The sequence below is a fragment of the Glarea lozoyensis genome, assembly GCF_000409485.1.
Source record: "Glarea lozoyensis ATCC 20868 chromosome Unknown GLAREA4, whole genome shotgun sequence".
Taxonomy (NCBI): Eukaryota; Fungi; Ascomycota; class Leotiomycetes; order Helotiales; family Helotiaceae; genus Glarea; species Glarea lozoyensis.
Window position 1 is genome coordinate 1,279,869 of NW_007360999.1, and position 17,625 is coordinate 1,297,493.

The window sequence follows — 17,625 nt, forward strand, 5'->3', positions numbered from 1 at the left end:
GAAAATTCTGGGAAGTCCCTCCAGAACCGAGGTTGAGCGATTTCCTCAATATCTAGGCGATGAATAATATCTTCGCTTTGACTTCGATATGTGCACTTTCGGACGATCGTCTGTGGACTGAAGATGGAGATGGGCATCGTCTTCCCGAGGCGTGACTTGTCTTGACTCGAAAGCTTGAATTACTCGAACACGTTTTTGAACGAGCTTGTTTTCATGGCTACTATCTTCATCGAAGGAAGACCAGTGTTCGTAACATCGCCCATTGTTTCGTTTGAATTCAAATTCTTACAAGATGTTTCTCGGTCGAAGCCTTTTGCGCAATCGCCCATGATGAAATACAGAAGAAGGATCCTCTGGAAACGATTCCGCTTCCCCGAGACCTGCTTCTTGATCTACCACACGATCTCTTCCTCGTACGTATTTCGCACAAATTCGTTCGGGCTCATCCCTCGACTATAGGTAAGAACAGCCTTCCTACCTTCCGCTGCAAAGATCGGTATAACAGCAGATAGTCTCGCCCAATCAGGCACGTCTGCACAACTGGTTACCATTCCCAATCCCGCCTCTTCAAGATCAACAACTCGTTCACAAACTCTAGCAACCAAAGTTGAATTCCAGACTCCTTCTTGTCTTGGCGCCGCTTTCAAAACAGCAATCGCTCGTCGCCGGACAATGGGGTCTCGACATTTGTGTGCAACTGAGTAGAGAGGAGCGACTATACCCATGTCGATGGAGAAGACCGGAGCTGCTGTATCTAAGCTGTCTAGAAGAGTGACTTCTTCTGCAAGAGTCACGATTTTGTCGAATATAGGGACGTATTGGTCCCATACTGTCTGAACATCGAGGGTCGTTTTCTTGGAATTGAGAGCTACGTATGCGGCAAGGTGGTGTATCTCCAGTACCCGCACACCTTTACGTTGAGAGTCATTCAACACAGAGCCTTTCGTAGCAAGAAAAGACTGGAAAGCAGAGTTGTACTGGTCATAGAGGGCGAGTGATTCATTTTGCCGTGCTACCACCCGATGCAAATCTTCAGTGGTTTTACCAGTCTTGAACTCTCGCGGCGTGGTTCGTTCGTGCCAATTGTAGATTAAGCAGTTGCGGGCTTCCCCAAGAGAGGAGAAGGCAGTTGGTGGAGTCCCTCCTTGACGGCCCAGACTGGTCTTTTTATGGATTGGAAGATCAGTTATTGGACCTACCATCTATATTAGTTAGCATGCCGCTTGGTACGGAGGAGAATTACTGACCTCCACAATTTGTAGATACACTCTCAGGAAAAGGTCTTCGAGTATTTCCATAGGTACGAATGGCGATGATGAGCATTTGAGTGTCTTGTGATTATGCTTTTTCTGGTTTTCATTATACTCTATCTCATACAGAAGTCTGGCGCCGCTTCTTATGTGTGCAATGGCTAGCCCAAGTCGTCCTTGCAATGTCTGAAAGCCTGGCTGTTAGCTAATTCCAGTCGAAGAATTACAATGCTTTACCTCAAAGCAAGCAAACAAAATACTCGCTGTCAAACAGACATCCATGTTTTGCTGACCACCTCTAGAAAATGGCTCTAGTAACGAAGTGATACCCAAATTATACTGCTGCAAAGCAAAGTCATCGCTCTGAGGAAGTATCAACCCATCGCTTTGCTCAAACTTCTCATGTAACGATCCTAAGGCGACAATTGCATGACGAATCGATGGTTCATGTTGCGTTGCTTGCAGGATATGGAGGTCCCAGAAGTCGTCAGCCCTGAATGGATTGAGTTGCCGAACTGTTCTCTCACAGAAGAAATGCAATGCACGTCGCTCTCTTGAATCGCCCGGAACCTCGAGGGAGGGAGAACGTATCGGTGATATAGTTTGCGTCGTTTCTCTTGTGAAGGTGGCTGGTGATGAGAGTTTGATGCAAAGTTCATTATTGTAGCCGTCGCAAACGCGACCAGTTGAGGTGCACTTGAGGCATGATGGTTTTTGTTCATCACATTTTACGCGGCGAACTACCCTTAGAATAAGTATAAGTCAGCACTCCGAATTGGCATGAGCTTACTTCTGTTCAAATTTAGTATGCGCAAAAACCAATAAGTCATGATAAGCTGGATCTACTCACTTACAGGTTTTGCAGCCGGTTCGCGTTTTAGGCTTCTTCGCCCTCTTCCTATCCCCTGGAGCGACTCTTGGCATTTTGTAACTACGTCTGAACTTTTCAGCTCGCGAAAAACTAGCGAGAGCTGGACTTATACGGATATTCGAATGACTGGAATCGTGTTAGATATCGAACTGGCATGTTTCGTTGAAAAGCTTCTACTATTCTGGGTTCTGCCTAAGGCTTGGGCGTTCTGCTAGGCGTCCTACGCACCATCCATGATGACGACTTCTAGGCTGTGCCACCTCCTGAGGTGAGTTACAGGGTTGAGTTGATAGAGCTGATGCTTCTCGATTTGGCATGATCTATAACATGACAGCAAAGCAATCGTTGCTAATGGGTATATGGGCCCCTATAAATTTAAATATGTATCTTGTAGCAAAGAAAAAAAAAGGTTCTGTGACAACAGCAACTCCATCAAAATAAAACAATGCATGACCAATATCCCTCCGGCCAAAGCTACACCATCTCCATAGTTTCTGTAGTGCGGGTTGTACTCTTGGACGCTACTCCAGCAAGCTTCCTCTCCTTGCGACTCGGGATGTCACTCTCCTCACCTTTCATAATCCGACCCGGATGGAAAGCGTCCAACAGTACCAAAGCAATCAGCATTGGCAAAGAGTCGAGACCGTATTGATATCCTTCCTTATTTGGGATACCACTGTCGAGACCTTGCGCATATTCAATGAGTCGGAAGATGATTCTTAGCTGCACAAGAAGTGTTAATAATTAGTTGCAAAGGGTGTAGTAGTTAGACTTACAATGATAAACCCGAGAACTGTGTACAGATTGTACAACAGTATCAAGGCATGCGTCAATCCTGGTGAACCGAATGAAGTGCTGTTTTGCTGACGAACAATTCTATGGAATTTGACTGCGAAGAAGAGGAAGAGAAGAATGAATCCTAGTTGAACACCAACACCTCCCATATACATGTGAAGACCTCTTAACACTTGTTTCGTTGTCGTATTTTCTCCTGTCGCTTGAACTGCACCGATGATCTGGATGACGAGAGCACTACAAATGATTAGTACGAAGTGATACACCGTACAGAAAAATCGTACCAAACATCCAATACAACAAAATACATCCCAAACCTCCAAGCTGTCACCCGATGTATCTTCTTTTCTGGTACGTAGTTCCAGATCATTCTACCCATAACCATATAGACGAACGCATTCGTGAATAGAGGCGCGACCAGAATCAACACAAACCAGCCCGCGTAAAAGCCAAAGCTTGCCGGATTGAGTATGCTGAGAATGCGAAGGACATATGCGAGTGTCTGGGCCATGCCGGAAGCTACAATTACCCAGCAGTATGGCTTCTTGTAAATAATGGCTTGAACGAGATGTGTGAGGGTAGTGAGGCCAAAGAGGACGGCAAAGACGTCTGCTGCGCGGAGGTTTGGACAGAAAGACCACATAGTGTCTTTAACTGCGAGAGCTAGAAGACATAAGTCACTCCTCTTCCTTTATCAATAGAGATCTAGAGGACATACCATCGCATTGCCACTCTCGCTTGGACGTTGTCGCTGTAAAATAAGACATAACAGGAGAATCTGAGGGAAGAGAGTCGAGAATGATAAGATAATTGCAATGTCAAGCGCGGGAGAATAATAGCAGAAACTAGATTGAGAGGAAGCAAAGAGAAAAAGACTGAACAGAAACATATATAATGTTCTTCGTTGCCATGTCTAGACATCAAGGACTGTGGGACTCTGTCTGCCTTCATAAAATGCCTGTCCAAACACTCGTAAGGACAACAACAAGGTCCTCAGCCCTCGTAAGGGCGCTGGATTTCCCACACTTGTGGGTTTAAAATAACCGTGATGGAGAATCCCACTCCTATTGTCATCGACATTGGATTTGTCGTATGGACATCCTGTCCCAGATTGTCATTTGTGGAGGAGCATTGGTGAAGACAGCCCGTTTGTCGCGAATGGAATTGAAGGGGCGCAATAAAGTGGATCAGATGCACATGATTGGTAGTGTCGTACGGACACCCCAAAACCATAATTCAGAAGTCACATGATGATATTTTCTCTTGTCGTTCGAGTTTGGAACTTAGCTTTCACATTTAATTATGCTCTTTCACAGAATTTCGATCGCTCGAAAGTTTACAAGAAGCTTTCACTTTCTGCGTTACATTGGAATAAAGAAGACGTACTTTCATCAACCATCAACCACCAGCCAGCAAGAATACCACATGCCATAAACCCTCCCTGAAATTTAGCTCAAACTTCGATTTTGTGCCAGAAGTATGAGTAAGCTGTCGTCATTTCAACACAAACAGATCTACCAAAATGTTTATTTCGCATTCGCGATTCGGTTATCACAGCGAATAGCTGCGGGGGAAGCGAAGGGTGACAGTAAATAACCTGGATGCCTGGACCAGGCAAAATAATAAGCGTACATACTATTCCACGTTAGCATAGCTACATAAAAAGACAATCAAACAACCGCAGCCTTTACAAATCCCTGTAGAAGCGCTAGTAAAAAGAGGAGTAAAGACTCGGCCCAGGTAAAGGCGCATGATCCCGGCACTTGTAAATACCTTATCAAAACATTCCTTCTGATATGAAGCCTATAGATTCTACAAATGAGCTGATATCTAGGAAACATGAGAAAGAAATAACTCAAGGAGAGTTGTTCGGAGACTTCGGAGAGGGGTTAGAATGAACATCTTGCTCATTCTTATTATATGTGAAAATTACCATTAGATGGAAGGGAAGATTGATTAGATTAATGCCTAATCGGCCTTCGGTTCGTCGACAAAAAGCTCGAATAAATATAAATGGAGCTTTAGTTCCTAAGCTTCAGACGCTTAAATAAAATCCGAGAATTAATTTCAAGTGCGCGTATATGTAAGGAAGTTGATAGGATTTACTTCAATTGACTGATGTTGTACGAAAGAAAGAAGCCAAATACATGTATGTAGAGAAAGACTAGCTAGTGACTACTTTTTCTGTCGGATTGGTTGAAGAAGGGCAGTAATCTCTTGTTTCTCTAAAGCCTGCTGCCGCTTGTATGCATCCTGTCTTCGAATGCCGAGACTGGTGAGTGCTCGTGCCTCAAAGCCTGCAGCTGCCTTCTCGAAAACAGCAATAAGTTCCTGTGAAAAAAATTCTAGAGGCTGGCAAAATGTCTTCGCCTGAATGACGGTTTCAAAGGTGGATTGTTTGACGGCCGCGGGGAAGACTTCTGTTGTTATGCCTCGCGGACCTCTGTACTTCAGGGCGCCGTCTTCCACTACTGCTGTCCAGCCTGGTGGAAGAGGACGTAGCGGGTCTTTTCGAATATCGTTAGGAATTGGATCCCACCACAAGCATGCGGTAGCCTTATTTTGCTCCGAGTTGAAGAAATAAACGTCACCAGCTGAGGTCCGTTGAGCCTCCCAGCCTTGTGGAATGGGAGATGTTGCTATATTGTGTGCAAGGCTTCCCGATGTAGTGGAGCTCCAAGTTTCCTTAACTTTCCAATCCGTACTTACAGTGACTTTAACTTCTAGCTTTGGACTCTCTAGGCCGTTGGCTGAAACCAATTGTCCAGACTTAGTCACTAACAACAGCGTTAGTCTTTACACTACCACAAAAGAAGAGCGTCATAACCTGTAGCCCTGCCCGAAAAGTTGGTGACATCCGAAACATTGAACCCAAAGTACCCAATAAAGCTTTCTCCTACTGTGGACTTATCGAGCTTTTTCTTGTCGTGAAACTCGAGCACCACTCTACTCTTTCTATTTACAAGCCTACATTGCGGTTGAGTGTCAAGTTATAAATAAATTCGAACAGGCTCTACTTACATACCATTGCCCAATATCCAATAAGGAGTGTCAGTCTTATCTGCCAACACGTTTCCGACGAAAACACTTTTCTCATCCACGAAGATCCCGAGAAGAGTACTCGGGTACCGCCCTGTAAGTCAAAATTCAGTCATGGCAGCTTTAAAGTTTGAATGGACGTACGAAAAATGTCGCGCTTGAGTCCTGTGAGTTCCACATTATTCACAGTGAGGTTGTTGTTCTCCAAATCTATCTGGCACAGCGTGTGAAACAATTTAGTATCCTCGATCGTAAGCTTTGTTTGATTATCCAGCTCCGTGGCCTTTGCTTCTGACCACTCGCGGCATGTTTGTAAGATTACTTGTATTGTGTCCCACTGTTGGATGTCGTTCAGGATTCTTTTGGACCGCTCGAGCATTCGCAGTCGCCGCCACTCAGCAAGGTCTGGGGGCTCAACTGAAACTCCAGATGACAATTGTTTTGGACTTTTCGAAATGACTTTCGCCGAGTTTTTCACTTTCAAGTCGAACACGAATGCAAGGATGGGGTCAAGAATGTCCCAGCACTGCTTAGCCAGCTCTATGAGCTGCTTGTTAGGACAGTCAGCCCACTGCTGGAGTGTGCCCGGGGAAAGGAGATCCATTTGGACTAGGCTGCGATCAAGGGGGTAGAGTTGGCCTGGGAACTCGCTCCCATCAACAAGGTGGAACATTTGAGTAGCTTTGAGGACATTATCAAGGGCCACTGTATACTCCGCCATTTCCTCTTTTGATAGAGCTACAATAGTAGTGCGGTAGTCGTGGGAAGCTGCGGCAATTCGAAGAGAGCAATGAGCCGTTGCAACAAAGGCAACGTTTGTGAAGTTGCACTGTAACGGTGGAATAGATCCTTGTTTATAGGGATAATCCGCACTCAGATCGTGTCGATAAAGGCGAGATGTTTCGCTACCTAAGGTTTTAGTGAAGATGTGCCAAAATGGTGGCATCATGGATTCATCGGAAGCGTTATCGAAAAATCTCTTCAACAAGAAGCCAGCTTCCATTCTTCCCTCAAGTTTAGCCTCAGCAATTATCACTTGCTCGAGAATACGCTGCCTGAGGGCCATGACGATCTCAACAAATTCTTCTCGATTGACTTGATTGTCTTTGTTCTTGTCTAATGTCTTTGCAAGCGCCCCAATCCCTGACTGATCTAGTGAAAACCCAGAAAGCTTTCCTGCTTTCGAACAGTATTTTTGGACTTCTCCGAATGAGATCCAACCACGTCGTGTCCAGTCGAGGTGATCGAAAGCACGTTTGATCGGAAGTGCGTAGTAGTCGTCACAATCTTCCCCGTATTTTGATTTCAGTACCTTGGCAATCATTTTGGCAACATAGTCAGAGTCTGTAACGCTCGAATCCTGCCATGTGCTCAATTTGCTTCGATGTGAGCTTACACTGACTGGCCGAACTGGAACTAAGGGAACGAGAGGTTGCTCGACAGTCGCAGGCGGTTTGGTTTTGGGAGGGGAAACGCTCATTGTATTGGTTTCTTGTGTCTGTTCAGTATCGTTTTTGACCTCCCTGGAGGGCAGAGTAATAGTATTTGTGGCCTCAGCTACACCACCATGCTGATCCGCAGTGGCTGTGTCTGTCAACGGCACGAGCGCTTTTTCTCCCTCTTCTGGTATAACCGTAACGATCCAATCCTTTATGAACTTCTGGTTTCTCCTGACGACCGTTGGATTGAAGCTGGCTGCCTCAAATTCAGCCTCGATATTCTTCCAATGATCATCTCCTTCTGTGGTATCTTTCACAGCAATTTGTGAGAAGGCTGGCGCTACCTTACCACCCGTTCCAGTCTGGAATTCGTAGTACTGAGTGACAAGAAATTTCAGGAGCTGGCCCTGAGCTTCAAGTAATTTTAATTGCTGATTCGCCACTCCAGAAGCATTTTCGGCAGTGAGAGTAGCGTTGAAGATTGCCAAGGCATTCGTATTCTCTTGCAAGGCTTGCCTTTGAGGTCCAATGTCACGGACAAATCCGGTCAGTGCCCACTTCAGTTTGTCTTTCAATTTGGCTCGGTCTTCCAGACCCCTATGTTTTTGCAACACTGTGTCAATCTTTTTCAAAATTCCGTAAGAGTTCTCAGCTAGCTGTTTCAGTTCTTCTTGTTGTGCGACGATCAATGAATGACCACGAGAACCTTCTTCTTCCCAGTATCGTCGGATGGCGCTGAGTACAATACGGGTATTGCCCACATCCCGGCCGATATCCCTAAACTCTTCGACTGACGAAGCGCACCGCTCATAAACCTATTGGGGTTTTATTATTAGTCTCAAAGCTATGAGCCTACTAAGATGCAAAGTTGCGCATGCAAAGCTTCCAGAGATAGACTGAGGCTCACTGTGTAGGCAAGTTGAACGACTGCAATGAAGTCGCCCACGCTGTATCCGAAGCTCATTGCGGACAACCCTTGAGTTTGAACTGTAAACACGATATATTAAAGCTGGTCGTAGCTGATTTCGATGAAAATAGCAAGACTTCAACTGTAATAAATTGAAGTATTGGATTTTTCTTCGTGAGTACGTACCGCCTCAGTCAAGCGATACCCAATCTTCAGCCGCTCAGCCGCATTTGGATACATTCGCACGCTAAAGGAAAAAGAAAATATTAGGAGCATGTTTGATGAACAAGGTAAATCCGTAGAACTTATCATAGGGAAGGGACCTCGTGTTGCTAAACAGTTGCTTCCACAGACTGCCACGTGTGGACGTTGTTTGGAACGTGTAACTGATTCAACAAGCTTTGCAAACGTAGAACAGCAAGAAGTCATGTGAAACTCATGTGAAAGTCATGTGACTGAAAGATTGTGTCAATTGTACTATTGACCAAAACTTAGTAGTAGTTTTGCCGAAAATCCCTACATAAGTACTTTCCTAACAATAAAGCAGATAAACCTCTTTAAATCATACGTAATATGATACGTGATGCAAATCAGCTGACGAAACGTGGAAGACGCATGAAAAGTGGGGTTACTTGTAGAAGATTGGTCGTATCGGAAGGAAGTCCTACGGAGTAGAACGCGAAAATCACATTGTGACATTATTAACTAATTCGTATCCATATAGATCGTGAGGACTTGGAACTTTACTTCTGTGTTCGCAGTCGTTTTAAAGCACATATATCTCATAGAGCGGAACAACAACTATTTTTTTCCATACTGTTTTAAACAAATCCGACTTGCAACACCTCAGGGGTCAGCACGTCGCCGGAGGCGGCGGCTGTCTACATCTTTGTTCAATGCTGAGACTTTTCACTTCAAACTATAAAATACACCTCAGGACTCAATTGCATCATTCCTATATGGTATAATCTGCGTCAGGTTCCTAAGCTCTAAATGGCTTCCTTCGACTCCCAAATCAGATAAGTCGTTCCACATTATCAGTGTTTGACCGATACTCTAAGTAACTCTCACACCAGTCAGTGACTCGGGTACTTCTGGGATCTGCTTGTGAGCACGGATGTTGGCAAAATTGCTTCCTTTCCTCGACACTGCAGATTTCGTGCTTTTGAAAAATATTGCCAAAGCCGGCAGACAGCAGCAAATGACGCCGAGGTTGACCTCGACGAGCCTAATCGTGGTCAGTCGGAATATTCTGCGAGGCGAAAGTGAAAGGAGATCTTACGAGCAAATTGCTGATGGAACCATATCCCAGGATATGTCATTTTGCGTAGCAATCCTCTGACGATACTTCAGACTCAATATGCTCACAACAGTAGCGCTGTTGAGAGTAATAAGTTTCTAGATCTGATAAGCAACAAGAGTATAGGCAGGAACAGCTTACATCAAACCCATCATCAAAATTGCTATTGCACCCAATTTCTTTTGGACACTCATATTCAACCCATAAACAATGACAACAGGAATGGCTAATATGTATAGGTCACTGATGATATTAGTTGCCGAAAGCAGCCACGAGACAGGACCACCCTTCTTCCAGCACGCTCCATTTTCATCAGTCAAGTTGGGGTCTGGCGCACAAAATGCAAGCGACAAGATAATAAAGACGCCATAGACGATTGTCAGTACTGCGACACCATAGTATATGAATCCTTTCGCCATTTGATTTCCTGCTCCAGTAACAAAGGTTCGTCCATAGAACAACAGCAACGACAACTTAACGACGTACGACGAGATGGGATACAAGATTTGAGTGAACAGCATCCTCAAGAAATATTTCGATTCCGGGGCTGTGTACACACTGAGAGGTATATTCCATGAATGTGGTCCATTGCCGGGAAGTGAAAAGATCCAGATCGAGTATCCGGTGAAAGTGACAACGAGAATAGCGCCTAAAAGAGCGACCCAGTCGTCTAGTCCGACGTTTTTCGTTATTCGAATTCTGACGTACATTCTTGTAGCGACACTGGGGACTGTCAAGATGATGAGAGCGATACAAAATCCGACTACCATTGGTGCTCGGGAATATGGGTCGATGAAGTCTTGCTCTACTCCTTCGGGTGGTATTCCAGCTGCAGGTTGGTGTAAGTCAGACATCGTCTCTTTTGCTGAAATTAACGCCATTATGTCGCCGCTGGACAATGGTACAGCTTCTTTTCTGAACTGAGAAAGCAAATTGCTCTTAACGCAAAGATGAGAATCGCGAGAAATATGGTGAGAGGTCCAAAAGAGCTGGCTGCTCAACACTTCGATACCAAGAACTGACAGCAGATTTCTGAGCGGGAACGCAACTTGAAAAGCTTTATCTCTCCGATGCCATAAAGCCGGCAGACAAATGCGGCGCGAGAGGATCAAACACTGGGCCGCTGAGTTGGATTCGGGTAGGGATACGCATATCGAAGTGCCATCGACATGCTATACCACGTTTTCTTTGCATATTATGCTGCCATCAAAAACAGGTCCACCATTCAAGTTCTCCCAACCTTAAATGCTACAATGCACGTCCCCATAGCTGCATATTGCCAGTTGGAATTGTGTGATGTCCAACTGGTGCGGCTTCTACGACTTTCGCTTACCAGATGTATGCGATAGAGGCATCCACCAGCATCCAGCTTTTACTGGTACGGCGTGCTATTCAGCAATATGACTTCAGGCAGGCTGTTGTATACATGTGGAAATGACGGTTTGAGACAGTATAGATTTCTAGCACGAATCGGATGTTTGGTTCATGTCAGTTACCTTCTCATTCTAATGAACTTTCTTTTATTTAGCGTAAAGGAAAGTTATCCAGATAACTATCAAGGGTTTCAAGAACTTCAAATTTTCACTATCTCTCTTGTTTCAATGGAGAGGTGAGTAAGTTTCTGACTAATAGCGTTCTAGTAAATGAGGGTGATTGATCAGAGATCCGGACTTAGGAACTCTTTCAACAACCATTCCAAGCCCGCTTACACCCCCAGCTCAATCCTCCTTACGACCCCAAATAGTGAAAAACTGCCAATACCCACCCACCTCATTAAGCTCCTTCAAAACCCTCTCCGGCAACGTATCCAGCTCCTCAAAGGAAAGCTTCACAGCATTTGGATCTACACCACAATTAACATCACACTCCTCACCTATCTCCATACTAAACTCACCAGCACTCTTCCCCGCCTTGGCACCCATACACAACCCGCTAACCGTCGTATGCATACTCCTCGTACTGATCCCCCTCATCCTCTCACTCCCAGCTTTCTTCCCAATCCCCACGGTATACACCTCCGTTTGCACATCTACCACTCCCGCTTCCTTGTACCACGCCTCCAAATCATCTTTGAAATTCAAACTCTGGCCGCCTACCGCGAACCCAATCCAGTCCACCGCGACCCGCCACATCCCGTCCATCGCCGGTCCGTTGTCCGGCCACTTACTGTATACCATCTCGGTCTGCTGGATCCAGCCCCCGGGTTTGACGAGATCGATCAGCTGCGTGACGACGGTCTTGATGGGCGTGATGCCCGCGCCGGGGAGCGCGAGACGGGAGTGCACGAGGTCGAATGTGGCATTCATGTGCGCCGGCCAGGGCTTGGTCATGCTTTGATCGAAGAATGTCATGTGCGCCGGGGGCGGGACAGGGTAGTAAGGTTCGATGTCCGTGCCGGTGTATTCGTGTTGGGCGGGGGAGACAGCGGCGACGTCTTTGAGCCAGATTCCTGAGGGTATGTTAGTATGGGCTGAGTTTTGAGGAGTGTTGGGAAGTAATGGACCGTCTGCGGTAGCTTGATCTAAGATTTGGAGGCCGGGTTTGGAGAGGTTGAGGGGGGCTTTGATTAGATCTTTCATGGCGTCTTTCATGATTTCGTGTTGTAGTTGGAGACGATCGACTTCTTTTTCGCCGGCGGCGAAGATGATGTTGTCGTCGTTGAGACCGGAGGTGGAAGTCATGATTGAAGGTTATTTGAAGAAATGATTTGAGATGAGATTTTAAGTCGATGATGAGAGTGAGTGAGTGATGCTCTACAATTGAGTTTTGATATGGGGAATTTCTCGCTTTATAACTAGAAAATTCCAACACAAATGTAGAGCACTAATTGCATGAACATGGCTAAGGTAATGCACTCCCTCCCAAGACTGGTCGGATATCATCGAATCCTACCCGATTGTCTATAGAATATGTTGTTGTTGTTGGAAAACAACATTCGCTTACCCTTTCTACGATTTATGATAGGTAGCGGTTGAAAAAGACCTGCATTCGACGCAGTCAGCCCGATCATCTTAAAGTCTCCGAGCGAGCTCAAGGCTCGGAGACTTTTTTTCTTGAATAGATTGGAAATGATTGATGGAATCGCGAGTTCTGTATAAGTCGTTGGTTGGATTATGTTCATCGGTCTGGAATGTTGTCATTGTTGCGATGTTGTGATTTGGTGAGTGCAAAATACAGAATTGGATGATTGTGGGAGTCACTTATAGCTGCTGACGTACTTGAATAGGCAAGGAGAAGTCAGTAAAAGCTGAATCGCGTGGAGAATGGGATTTGCGTAAGAAATTCATACGAGACTGTAGAATTGAATGATTTGGATCCTTTGAATAGAATTACATCGACACTTCACCACACCCAACCACCCAAGTAAAAATGTCAATTTTCATCTCCCCGAGACAAGCAACTTGAAATCAACTATCAGTAGGTATTAAGTTAATTCGTAATGCTACATGTCGTCGAAGTTGCTATCGAGCCTTCCGACCCGATATATTAATGTTAAGAGGAATTGACACCTACCGAGCAAGAAAATCACTGTGCATGCTGAGTAGTCCTTCCAACCAATCTTGCGCTTTACTTATCATAAATTGAACAACTCTTAAAATTGGAAAAGAGCCAGAGGCTGCTAAATATACATGCCATCAGCTGGCTCATACCATAAGCCTGTATATCACAGCACAAAGTCAACTCAGCTCCAAAAAACACAACATTCTACATTCTAAACCCACTCTCAAACACCGACGCTAAAGGTATCTCTCTATCAACACACCATCTATGACCCAAGAATACTACCCATACACGCCCACTATAATACAGCGCCTACCTCATCTCTATTGAAACCAATTTCCACTATCAAAACAGCTTTTACCCCAATAAATCATACACAACGAGAAATTATATCACTTCTCGCGACCTTATTACCATTGAGCCTCTCTCTGAGCGCCTCCGCGCCCAGCACCACCGCCACCACGTCCACCACCACGTCCAGCTCCTCCACGGCCACGGCTGCTCTGGTTCGAAAGACTTCCCTGTCCGCCAGAACCTAAACTTCTGCCTTCACCACCGCCACCGCCGCCACCACGACGCCCACCCTTTGAGACTCTTGGTGGGTCGGCTACGACATTCAATCCCTTCGTTCCTTTGAGACCCATCTTACCGACGGTAGTCTTGTTGATCGTAGGAGTATCCGGGGAACCAAGACCGCCACGAGCGTACATGTTAGCTTGGTTGACGAGTTCCTCAGAGTCGAAGCCCATTGGCTTCATGTGGCCTTTATAGTATCCGAGCCCTGGGGTAGAATTGATTAGTACTCGTAATGTAGATATAGAGATAAAGGAACTTACAAGCTTGATACGTCCTCGACTGGTTATCCATCTTCTCCGTAATTTGCACGACCTCGGTTTTAGCGCTCAGATCTGCCTCTGTCGTCTCGAATGTGATCTCCTTCAAGATGTGTCTAGGGAAAAACTCCTCGCACTTCGCCACAATGAATGTTCCCCTGCCCTCAGCGCCAGCACGTCCTGTACGTCCTAATCGATGAATGTAAGACTCCTTGTCGGAAGGTATGCCGACTTGGAACACATTTGTGACACCTGGGAAATCCATTCCTCTCGCAACAACATCAGTCGCAACCAAAATTCCATTCTTTGCGCTGCGGAAAGCATTTGTAGTGCTTGTTCGTTTGCTTTGACTTACCCGCGAGTGCAGAACGCTAACACTAGGCATGCCTGGGATTTTCTCTAGAACCTCGCCGTAAAAATCTGCCAAAGCAGCTGTTGGCGTGAAAATAATGGCTTTGAAACTGTCTGACCCTTCAATTTTTACCTCAGATTTGATAGATCCAACCAGACCAGCGGTGACATCTGAGAATGTAGGCACAGTGATAAGGTGCTGAGGGACTCTATCGTGGGTTTGAGCCTCACCCTCTGGGATTGTTGAGATGAACTTGTAGCCTTTGGAAAGAATAAGATGCGCAACTTTCTCGACATGAGGAGCAATTGTGGCAGAAAACAGCATTCCCTGTCTTCCAGATTCCTCTTTATCAGGAAGGCATTTGACAATATCTTTGAGAGCATTCATGAAACCCATATCAAGGAGTCTATCAGCCTCATCGAGTACAAGAGTATTGAGATCACTGAATTGATTTTTGATGCGCCCATCACTCAAATGATCAAACAAACGTCCTGGGGTGGCAATAAGAATGTCACAGCCACCGAGAATTACTTTCTCCTCCGTATTCTTATTTGTTCCACCTATAGCTACTCCAACTTTGTATTGTGGGAATCGTTGTAGAAGAGATTTCGCTTCTTTGGCAATTTGCAGAGCCAATTCGCGAGTAGGAGAGATGACGAGGAGAGATACACCAGAGCCAGCACTCCTCCGCTTATTTATCATCGTTTGGATGGCGGGTAGGAGAAACGCAATGGTCTTTCCTGTGCCGGTCTTTGCTTGTGCTAAGCAATCGATGCGATTCGCGAGGAGATCGTGAAGAGTCGCGGCTTGAACTGGCATCATATGGTCGAACTTGAGATCTTCAGTAATTGTCTTTACAAGCTCAGGATGAAGCAAATTCCCCTTGGCTAAATCCGCAAATCTTGGTGTATCAACAGGCACAGGTGCTGTAAGAGGCGGAGTCGCAACTCGAGGTATTCCTGGTGATTGTGCAGAGGAAGCAACATTTTGTCGTGGTGTCGCGTTGGTTCCGAATGCCTTCTTACCTCTGTAAGGATGCCGTCTAGCTGGGTTTCTCTTGTTTCCGTCCATGGCTATGTTGACGATGGTCTGCAGAAGCGGTCTGCGTTTGAGCGTTAAGTTTGCGATGTTGAACATGAGAGCGAGATTCGATCGGCTCTTTGATATTTCTTAACAAAGACGATTCATCCGGGCATATTTTTTCTCCTGTAAAACACGGATGACTAATCGCCGATAACGATAAGACATCTGCACGTGCGAACATGATTCCATAATTGTCATTTGCAACGTTATTTTGATGTTTCATGTGCATTGGAAATCGAAGATATTAGTATATTTTTGCTGAGAAATAAACCTAGATTGGAAAACAGCCTTGTTGTTGTATTTATCACATGTGACGAGGAACCCCTTTTCTCACGGATGATTTACTCGGTAACTTGTCACGGCGCGACTATTGAACCAGAGAATTATCTTCCTAGCGCTTTCAACCATCAAACTTTTCCTCCGAAGACACGAATGACGAATGTCAAGTTCCATCTCCATCCATGGTTATTCTGACGGTGCGGACCGTGCTAAGCAAGAAACAGACAACCACAGCAAGCCACAAATCCCAAAATATCAATAAACTCAACACCATAAAAACTTTGTCGCCAGCCGAATTTTTCTATTGGACCACGCAATCCCATTTTCCATGTGTTAGACCCTAAACATGTGGTTTTTTCAGCACAGAGCGCTCAGCTGTGGCGTTCTTAAGCTTTTTAGAAAAAAGATAGCGGATGCCACCATTGAAATCCACGCGCTTACTGGATTTGGAGAATAGAAGCGTGGGGGAGACGTGCGATTGTATGTACCCTCGTACTCAGCTCGACATTGCAAAGCCTCAGGTCTGTGGCATTACACTTACTCTAGATATGAGGCCGAGTACCATTAGGTCAAGAAGTGAGCGCTGTTTGACAGTGAGACTTTACCTGTTTATGTACTTCTTTAGCGAAGCCATGAAAAGGGGCAATCCGCCAGTGGCTTGGTGCTGTCGAAACGTCCGGCTTAACACTATTGAAATTGCCAAAGATAGTTTGTGGTTTATGATATATTTTGCCATGATGGCCGAGCCGCTGAGGTAGATGGCGGTTTTGTGTTGCGTGAGGTTGAAGAGCATCGGGTGGCTGAGACTCCAGATCTGAGGGCGTACACATGCTGCCGGGATGCGGTGGTACATCTCACATTGTGAGTCGTGAACCGAGGAAACAATCGTGTTGTCGAGTTTACTGAGACAATAATACTCGAAGGGGCTTGTTGTTGTGTAGGTTGTTGCTACCTACAGTTCCTGACATGACGAGACAATTGAACAAGCTGCCCGCACTCGAACCTCCAAGGTCGCTTTATGGTTGCTTCTCGGAATGAAGGGAAGCAAAATATCTCTTGCTCTCGCCACACGCTGTTGACATGAAATTCTTAACTGCCGTGCTGTGAATCACAGCATCATTTGGTGGTTGCACGAATACAGTATGGTGGCGCTTGCGCCGTCCACAACTTTCATCCGTTGCGCCATCACCAGCATTGTGAGACATCGAGTCCTGTCCATTTCGACGTCTGCGGATAGCCTTAACAAGTCAAGAATTCGAAAGTAACCAAGATGCTTGGACTTTTCGCCCAGCGCATCGCAGCTTTCAGCTCGTTTCTCACCGCCAAAGCTTCGCACATGGAGAATTGTCGAATTCCCCTATCCGCACTTGCGTCTCCGCATCTTGAAGCACAATCACATATCAAGATTTCCTGTTCTCCAGACTCAATATGATTTTCTCCGCACCGGCTACCACGGATCACGGTTGATGATGAAGTTCAGAGCTTTTCCATCAACCCCGTGTCACGCAAGATTGGTATGGAGACGTCGCTTGCCGAGCCTGCGTGCAAGCTTCCTGGTCGAGCTTGGTCTGCTCTGGTCGATCACCAAACACAGAAGGTTGTTGACGGGTGGTGGATCCGAGATTCAGGGGACCAAAGCTTAAGATAGGCAATCCGGGCATGGCCTGGCGACCCTGATGCGGAGTTTGCTAGGGCTTCCACAGTTTCCATCAGATCAATGTACAGTACTTTGTACAAGTGGAAATCCAAGGCGCTACAAAAGGACTATCAAAAGGTACACCTTTGCCGCCAATGATACTTCTGAAGGCAATGGGGAAAGAGTTGCCAGTACATGTGATCTGTGTGATCAGTGGCGAGTTAGGTTCGAAGGTTCCTCGTCAGTCCTCGGAATGCTGTCTCCCGCATGTATGGGAAAGAGAAAGACGGTTCTTTGCTGTAACGAAATGATCGAGAACGTCGGCGCCAATTCGAAGAGA

The 17,625-nt window shown here is 45.8% G+C and overlaps 6 protein-coding genes across 6 annotated transcripts; all 6 read right to left on the minus strand.

The window, feature by feature from the left end:
• Positions 1-392: 392 nt before the first annotated feature.
• On the minus strand, positions 393-2,174 carry GLAREA_09778 (uncharacterized protein; the record flags this gene model as incomplete). Its single annotated transcript, XM_008086374.1, has 4 exons — positions 393-1,202; positions 1,248-1,448; positions 1,488-1,990; positions 2,105-2,174. 4 exons carry the CDS (start codon positions 2,172-2,174, stop codon positions 393-395), a joined length of 1,584 nt encoding a protein of 527 aa, XP_008084565.1.
• Positions 2,175-2,595: 421 nt separating this feature from the next.
• GLAREA_09779 (uncharacterized protein) lies at positions 2,596-3,683 on the minus strand (the record flags this gene model as incomplete). Its single annotated transcript, XM_008086375.1, has 4 exons — positions 2,596-2,844; positions 2,898-3,153; positions 3,201-3,579; positions 3,635-3,683. The coding sequence occupies 4 exons, from the start codon at positions 3,681-3,683 to the stop codon at positions 2,596-2,598; spliced, it is 933 nt and encodes a 310-aa protein (XP_008084566.1).
• A 1,408-nt stretch (positions 3,684-5,091) lies between these two features.
• Positions 5,092-8,358, minus strand: GLAREA_09780 (EF-hand; the record flags this gene model as incomplete). The annotated part of the gene is made up of 5 exons (XM_008086376.1): positions 5,092-5,693; positions 5,744-5,883; positions 5,938-6,049; positions 6,100-8,209; positions 8,302-8,358. The coding sequence occupies 5 exons, from the start codon at positions 8,356-8,358 to the stop codon at positions 5,092-5,094; spliced, it is 3,021 nt and encodes a 1,006-aa protein (XP_008084567.1).
• A 999-nt stretch (positions 8,359-9,357) lies between these two features.
• GLAREA_09781 (uncharacterized protein) lies at positions 9,358-10,482 on the minus strand (the record flags this gene model as incomplete). The annotated part of the gene is made up of 3 exons (XM_008086377.1): positions 9,358-9,529; positions 9,584-9,679; positions 9,743-10,482. The coding sequence occupies 3 exons, from the start codon at positions 10,480-10,482 to the stop codon at positions 9,358-9,360; spliced, it is 1,008 nt and encodes a 335-aa protein (XP_008084568.1).
• Positions 10,483-11,319: 837 nt separating this feature from the next.
• Positions 11,320-12,282, minus strand: GLAREA_09782 (S-adenosyl-L-methionine-dependent methyltransferase; the record flags this gene model as incomplete). The annotated part of the gene is made up of 2 exons (XM_008086378.1): positions 11,320-11,444; positions 11,496-12,282. 2 exons carry the CDS (start codon positions 12,280-12,282, stop codon positions 11,320-11,322), a joined length of 912 nt encoding a protein of 303 aa, XP_008084569.1.
• Positions 12,283-13,512: 1,230 nt separating this feature from the next.
• On the minus strand, positions 13,513-15,424 carry GLAREA_09783 (P-loop containing nucleoside triphosphate hydrolase; the record flags this gene model as incomplete). The annotated part of the gene is made up of 2 exons (XM_008086379.1): positions 13,513-13,883; positions 13,939-15,424. The coding sequence occupies 2 exons, from the start codon at positions 15,422-15,424 to the stop codon at positions 13,513-13,515; spliced, it is 1,857 nt and encodes a 618-aa protein (XP_008084570.1).
• Positions 15,425-17,625: the final 2,201 nt, after the last annotated feature.